At 36.4% G+C, this 7687-nt stretch overlaps 1 protein-coding gene across 4 annotated transcripts in view; it reads right to left on the bottom strand.

Annotated features, from left to right (window-relative positions):
• Positions 1–298: 298 nt before the first annotated feature.
• The window catches only part of SMAD1 (SMAD family member 1), a 96153-nt gene continuing 88764 nt past the window's right edge, over positions 299–7687 (bottom strand). For 2 of the 4 annotated variants that reach the window (XM_031943009.1, XM_031943008.1), the window contains exon 7: positions 4963–6444. In XM_031943009.1, coding sequence (XP_031798869.1) covers positions 6301–6444 — 144 coding nt within the window. In that variant the 3' untranslated portion in view covers positions 4963–6300. Of the gene's footprint in view, positions 379–871; positions 931–4962; positions 6445–7687 lie in introns of those variants that run through there. The other 2 variants (XR_004230320.1, XR_004230319.1) reach the window with 2 other exon arrangements.

Below are 7687 nucleotides of genomic sequence, written 5' to 3'. Positions count from 1 at the left end.
TGAAACAGAAAACATGAAAGCTATAGCTGGTCCCCCAAATCTTTATACCTTCATGCCAGGATAGGCTAGTTAATTATAGGAACTAGTGGGATGCTCACCTTAACCCTGAGAAATGAATCTATTGGGGACTCAGCACCCTTGCCCAACCTCTCTCCCTACAGGTAGATGGGAAACCTGGGACTAAGGTACGGTGACCTAGAACTGGAGGGGCCCTTGAGAGTAATAGCCACTGTTCCGGAGGCTGACCACTGGTGAGCCTCTGATGTTTATTTACACAGGGGAAAATGTGGATTCTTATCCTACTCACATCAGGATGGCAGGTTGGAGGCAGTAAATCAACACTCATCCTCCTCTCTTCTGGCAAGATTTGCCCAACAACTGTAAAAGGAAGATTGGTGATTCATGATTCCCTGCTGCATGTTTCTAGGGCCCCAGTCACAACATGCTATCCTGCCATTCTGATCAGTTAGAGTGAATTTTGTTGGTTTTCCCTTTTGTTGCCTTTGAATTGGACTGTTTTCTTCTGAATAATGGATATATTTTGTGACAGAAACATCCCCTACACATACAGTAATTTTGGCCATTGCTCATGCCTCCCACCCAGAGAACTTTGTGTCCCAACTGTCCCTCATAAACCCCACCCAGCTATGGACCACAATTGAGAAAACTAGTCTCTCTAACCCTCTCAATTTTATCAATGAAGAATCTATATTGCAATATATCCAGATGATGAGATTATGCCCATAAAGTCCTTTGAAGACCTAATGACTCTAGGTATAAAAAGCTAATGTAAGCTCTTTGGGATTTGGAACATGATAATAAAAAACATGATAAAAAAAAATTGACTGAGTTTTATCTCCCTTACACTCACCTCTTGGGTTTTTCCTGGATGACAATACAGTGAGTCAAGACCAATCCTCACCCCCAACCCTATTTTTTAAAAAAGCAGAGAGAAGAAAACTCAGGCCCAACATATAGGACTTGAGGTGAGTCCTCCACATAGCAGATGTTTAAATCTGCTTAAAATAAAATGAAAAGATGAAAATCAGAGTCAAAAAAAGAAGAATTTTAAAGCATCTGTCCAAATCAGTTTTAAAATCATATTTAATTAGTTTCTGCAATCTGTTTTATGTAAAATAATTCTTATTTTTCTAAGTTGACCAATACTAAAAAAAAAATAATAATAATAAAATCTGATTTTTTTGATGAGTGGGACTTGGAGTTTGAGAAGATTTAAATTTTAAATATTCTGAATACTTTCCACATATAGAAAACACAAAAGATGATTTCACATTAAACTCCAAACTGTCATTTTATCATGCTTACTTTAAAATAGATTATACATTACTTTCAAACTGTCCTACTAACTCAAGACTCTACAAGGATTCCAGAAGCTCCTTCTAGGCATCCCCATTATGCCTCAGGAGAATTTCATAAGTCTTCCACAAAGAGGAGAAAAAGATTCTAGTAACCAGAGTTAGGAATTATCTCCCTTGCTACATGTGATCTAAATTTGAAACCACTTGTATGTATTTATAAGAATACCTGCAGGTACATTAAAAAGTCTGTTGTTTTTTAGATGGTTAGTTGTGTCTGATTCTTTGTGACCTTATTTGGGATTTTCTTTAGCAAATATACTAGAGTGATTTATTTCCATCTTCAATTCATTTTACACATGAGGAAACTGAGACAAACTGGGTTAAATGACTTGCTCAGAATCATACAGCTGTGTCTGAGGCTGAATTTTAATTCCGGTCTTCCTGCCAGGTCTGGTGATCCATCTACTATGAAGTGAATTGGATCTATGAGCTTCTCAATGTGTTTTGAGAGTTAAGAACAATCTTTCACATATAAATTTTTTGAGGGGAAGGTAAGGCAATTGGGTGACTTGCCTAGGGTCACACGGCTAGCATTAAATACCACATTCCTCCTGACTCCAACGTGGTGTTCTATCCACTGTGCCATTTTTTTTAAACATATTTTTAAGAAAAAAAAAATCAGCTATCTAATATATATGTTTAAAACCTCCTGAAATATAGATGCTCATAAGTCTGTAGAACGATCATCATCATCTCCCCTCATTTTTAAGATAAATATCAGAACTCTTGTTAGCATCTCTGAGGGCTTTCTTAAAAATCAAAAAAATCAGTTCTGACATGGAAGGGTATTCAGGGCTAATCTATAAAGTGGAGATTATCTTTGGAAAAATTTCTGTAGCCCAGATGAAAACCTTATGCTTAAATGAAATTATATCCCTTATAAATGTTAAATTCACTTATTTTTCCATTCTTTTTTAAAAGAATCTACATCAATTTTAGTCTCTTGAGTATAAGGTGGAGGTGAGGAAGGGTTAGTGGGAACTTTAGCAGATGGCTTTTACTAGAAATACGAGGGAGATATTAATATAGCGAGCCTGGTAACGGTAGACTCTGCTGTGTACTTAGGCAGAGGCCCAGGGTAAAGTGCCTGCCAGTTTACACAGATATGAATCATGAATCTCCAGAAACAACCTAAGAGGCTTCAATGTCCTGAACAGCAGCTAGCGAATCAGACTAGCAAAGTAACCCTTGCTGACCAAAGAAAGAGCAGGGATGTGCTAATATAGGAGAGAAATAAAAGCCAAGAGGCAAGTGTTAACGGGTGTGCTGGAAGTGACTGGAAAACCAATGAACTGGTATGGCAGAACGGGATCCAGGTTGGACCGCTTCTGCAGTGAAAACAGCCGTGAGAGAAGGAGGCAAAAATAACACCTTTCCCAAAGCAAAAGAGGTTCAGATCCACACATTTTAAAGCGGGCTCAAGCACAGTTGGCAAATCACATGAAAATTCACACATTCAGGGACACAAAAAGCCAGTCACATAATCTCAGGACCATATGATGAATGAAGCTCTTCTCTTTAGTTGTCTTAAGACCAGAAAGACATGAAAGAGAGCTCAGGGCTCATCTATAAAGCAGAGATTATCTTTAGAGCAAAGATAAAATCTCACCCAGTAAAATGGGGACCAAAGCAAAGACAAAACATATGGGAATGATAAGGGTGGGAGGGTGAAGGAATCACACAATATAGTGATCCAATATGTAACTAAAAGTTACATCCAAACATCCCACAAGCAGGAAGAAGCTGCTGTCGACTGGGTGGGAAGGAAGATAACACAAAACCTCATTGTAATCCACAGAATTGGCTCCAGTTGGAAGCCTGCAATTAACAAGAGATTACTATTTTAACATGGAGCTTAACACTATGCACATTTTTGCCTTTCCAGGCAATCTTCAAAGAGCCGATTGTAATTTTCTTTCCATTATTGCCCCAAATTCCTTCTAGATCAGAGCATCATAGAATGAGCACCAGAAAGAACTCCAGGTCATCAAGAAATATCTCCTCCAGAGTCCTTACATAACTTGCCCAGGGCTAGGTGATATTCAGACCCACCTTTTCAGCAGGGTTACTAGACTTGGAAATCTAAGAAATTCAATAACTAGTTTACTTATATTTTACCCTTTTCCTTGTTTTACTGAAGTTAACTAGAATGCTACGCCACATAACATCTGGCATCTATGATCCCCTTCCTTTTCCTCTTTACAAAGGCGGTAAAATAGATTTCCATCCTAGCAAAGCACTTGAAAAAGTTTTTCAAGATATTCTTGGGAAACCAAAACAAAAAGATGTGGACTAGATAATTGTACAGATGGGTAGATTTGGAACTGGTTGAATAATCAGGCTCAAAGTTAACAGTGATTTATGATTTTGTGTCAACCGGAACATCTCCAGTAGTTCTGCAGGTATCTGTTTGGCTCTTGAGTTATTCACTTTATCAATGACTTAAAGGCATGAGTATCATGCTTATCAGATGTGTAGATGAAAGAAAGCCAGGAGGCATAACTAATATATAGGATTAGCCAATTAAAAACCAAATATATTTCAAAAGACAAAAATGTCAGGACAAATCAAGATGAAAGTTAATAGGAATAAAGAGGTTTCCCCCCACAAAAAAAACCCCAAATTCATTGGTATCAGATAGCAGATTATTTGAGGTATTTGGTAGGTTTCAAATTCTCTGATTTCAAAAATTATACTCTTAAAAATCGATTCAGGAATATGATACTAAGAAGTCAGCAATTCTTTCCCAATCGAGAGAGAGAGATCGATCTCCATTGATTCTTTTCCATACAGCTTTTGCCTCTAGATAGTCCAGTTTTAGGCCTTCCTATTTTAATTACCTCTTCAGGTCATGCAAACTTGCATCAATCTCCACATCTCAGATCAGTTGCGAAAATATATTCAGAAATATCTCCAGGTATGGCTACATTTTTAAAGTGAATTAAGAAACCGCTGCTTTTTTTTTTTTTTTTTTAACTTGGTGCTTCATGCAGGCAGAGACAAACACTTATCTCCTCTGGATTCATCTCACTCATTTCTTATCCCCAATCTTTCTCAAATTCATAATGAAGTATATTAAGAACAAGTCACTAATCAGCACTGAAATACATACACCTGAAGTTCTCAATTAGTAATTCTAAACCTGCCAGTAGATTTGTAAATTGTACTAAAAAAAAAAAAAAAAAAAAATCCATCCCAAATCCAAGCAAACTACAGAATACCCTACCCCTTTCATGATCCAATGCTTTTTTCTCAGTAGTAGAAATTACTTTGAATTTGGAACTGGAAAACCAAGGCTCAAATCCCAATTCTACAATTTACTACCTGTGACCCATCTTTCTGGAGCTAGATTTCTTCATCTATAAAATAATAAGGGTTGAGGGAGGGAGAATACTTCCCCAGTCCTTTCATCCATCTCTATATCTTACAAATTTTAAGCATCAATTTTAGTCCATACATGAAGATGTGGACCATTACCTTAAATGTTGACCATTACACCTTGACTAGTTCACAAATATTTCAGAAAAGCAGAAAACCTGAATGATCATGAAAATGGAGTTGAAAAAAATTGATGACACCAAAATTTTAATCAAAGTAAGCAATGACAGGTTTATTGAAAATTTCCAGTAGAGAAGACCCACTAGTTTTGGAATAAAAGTACTGAAAGTACTACAGCTTAAGTGAATATAAAAGATTAGCAGAAAAAAAAAAATAAAACCAAACATAGTACAAAAAAAACTTGAAAATAAAAATAATTTTAAAGTTTGAAAGGAATTCAAAACAGGGGTGTTCCTTTAAATCCTCCAAACATTTAAACAGTGATTAGGTTTGGCAAAAATAATGCGTTTACAGATTAAAGCCAACTTGTTAATGTAAACTATGTAAAAATGCTCAGTCAATCCAAGTTCAATGTACAATATTTTGAAGGAGAGTCCATTTCCTGACACTGGTAATTGGTTATTTTTTTTTCAAAGATAACATGGATTACTCAGTTGCATAACTGCTTGTTTAGGGATAATGCAAAAAAAAAAAAAAAAAAGGTTTAAAATAGGATAAAGTTACTATAAAAATTAAATGAAATGCACAGTAAGAGTTCAGACATCAGTTTGTTTCTTTAAACTAAGAAACTGGGTTTACAGTATGGTCTACATTTTCAGTTGCCACATTCCCTTCCCCTCCCCCCACCCCCCACCCCCAATACTCCTAAAATCCTCTAGTCTAATCAATTCTAAACTTCCAAATACACTGTACATACACATTTAGCAGAGAGCAGATGCTAACATTATTGTGACAGCAGTGTGGTCAGCCCACAAATTTTAGAAAGACTATTACACATTATATCATCAAGATTAACCTTTACTTAAAAAACAAACAAACAAACAAAAAAAAGAACCCAGGAATTCTTACTAAACAAATAGTTTTTTTAAAAAATTATATATCATGAAAAGCCCATTAAAAAAAAGGAAACTGTCATCATGGGCTCCCAACCAGATTAAAAAAAAAAAAAAAAAACACACCCTTCAGAGAGACTAACGGCTTAATGCTAAACACCTGCCAAACGATGCCCTTGAAAGTGCCAAATACAAATGGATCTCTTAGGAACACTTGTCCCTCGGACGAATTGTCCCTCATTTGGCCGTTTCTTCTTGAGCGATACACAAAACCCGCTGAAAGATCTGCATCCAGTCGACTTTACAAGAGAATGTTACAATGTAAACGAAATGAGTTCTTGATACCGACAGTATGTTACAACGGTTTTAGTTTCTGAATCCAACAGTTGGTCACAGAGATCAAGTATTACCAAGGCTCCTTTTCAGCCTGTTGGCAGTTTGTAAAGGTGTCTGACTCATACATCCTTCAAGTACATGCAAGGCTCAAGAGTTCCAAAAGAGGCAGAATCCTGGGGAGGGGAGGGGGGCATTTATGACACAGATGAAATGGGATTATGAGGTGAGCCCATCTGAGTAAGAACTTTATCCAACCACTGAAGAGGACCGTGCAGATGGATCTCGATCCAGCAGGGAGTGCTAGTTACATCCTGCCGGTGGTATTCTGCTCCCCAGCCCTGCAAACAAAACAGAGGATACATCAATGACCAACTTAGTTACCTGCATGCAATCAGATCTGCTAAAGAGAAAGCAGGATATATAAACAGGTGTCTCAAATCTTGTGACTATGATTAAAAAGCATCTTTTTTTTTACTATTTGACTTTATTACAAAAAGCAAAGTGTGTGCTAGATATTTTTTTGACCAAATTTGACCAATTTTTGATCAATTTTAACCAAAATTGCACACAGATTCAGTTACAAGGACTTTGAGGTTAAGCTAGTACAACCTACTCATTTTAGAGGAAAAACTGGGGACCAGTGATCTTAAGTAATTTGCTCAGGATCATGGTTATCTGAACCCAGGTTCTTGGAGTCAATGCATTACTTTTCCAACAACAAGATTGGCTTCAAATCTCACTTCCAACATCTGTTAGTTGTGGACTGATAAGCCTCTCTGCTTCCCTGTGCCTCAGTTTTCTTAAGTGTAAAATGAGGATAATATTTGCAGTGTTTCAATAAAAGTGTTACAGAAGAGCTCATCGTGCAAAGATTGCTGCTCACTTTCTGAAAAGAGAAACAATGGACTTAAGATTTAAATGAGATGTAAGTTTCTGAATACGGATGTGGGAATTTGGCTTGATTGTGCAAATCTGTTATGAAGGTTTTCTTGAGGGTGTGTTTATTTGGGGGGGATAAATGCTTATTAACTGGAAAAACAAATTTTAAATTTGCAAAATGTAAAACTTAAGGATAGGAACTTAAAAAAAAATTCTTTCTTTGAATCCAGCATGAAACATAAGTTACACTTAATTATGGAACTGATTCGTATAACAAAATCTCATCTTATAAGCTATTTAAATGATGTATTATTAACTTCTATACAAAAGTTCTGTTTGGTATAAAGGCTAAGAGAGGAAAGGACTCTTTGAATCCCAAAGATTTATTCCAGTATGTGTCACACTAGAGATGCTCAAAGTACAATCCTAGTAGTGGACCCCAGGCCCATCACTGGAAAAACAATCTATCTGAATGCAAGAGGCTTACTTCCAAAAAGTTAATCCCCTCAGTAATTAATTTCTTTGTGTATAGCAACTTATAAAAATCATCTAGTATGATCTGCAATCTGCATTAGTAGAGACCTTCAAGTGATGATGTCATGGATATTCTGAAATGTTAGATTAACTAGGAAAGGAAAAGAACTGAAATGCTGAAATGGGGGAAAAAACTACAAGTAGACATTTTGGAAAAGATCAATCCAT

Source organism: Sarcophilus harrisii, chromosome 6, assembly GCF_902635505.1.
Source record: "Sarcophilus harrisii chromosome 6, mSarHar1.11, whole genome shotgun sequence".
NCBI classification, from domain to species: domain Eukaryota; kingdom Metazoa; phylum Chordata; class Mammalia; order Dasyuromorphia; family Dasyuridae; genus Sarcophilus; species Sarcophilus harrisii.
This window is presented reverse-complemented; position numbering and strand designations above follow the sequence as displayed.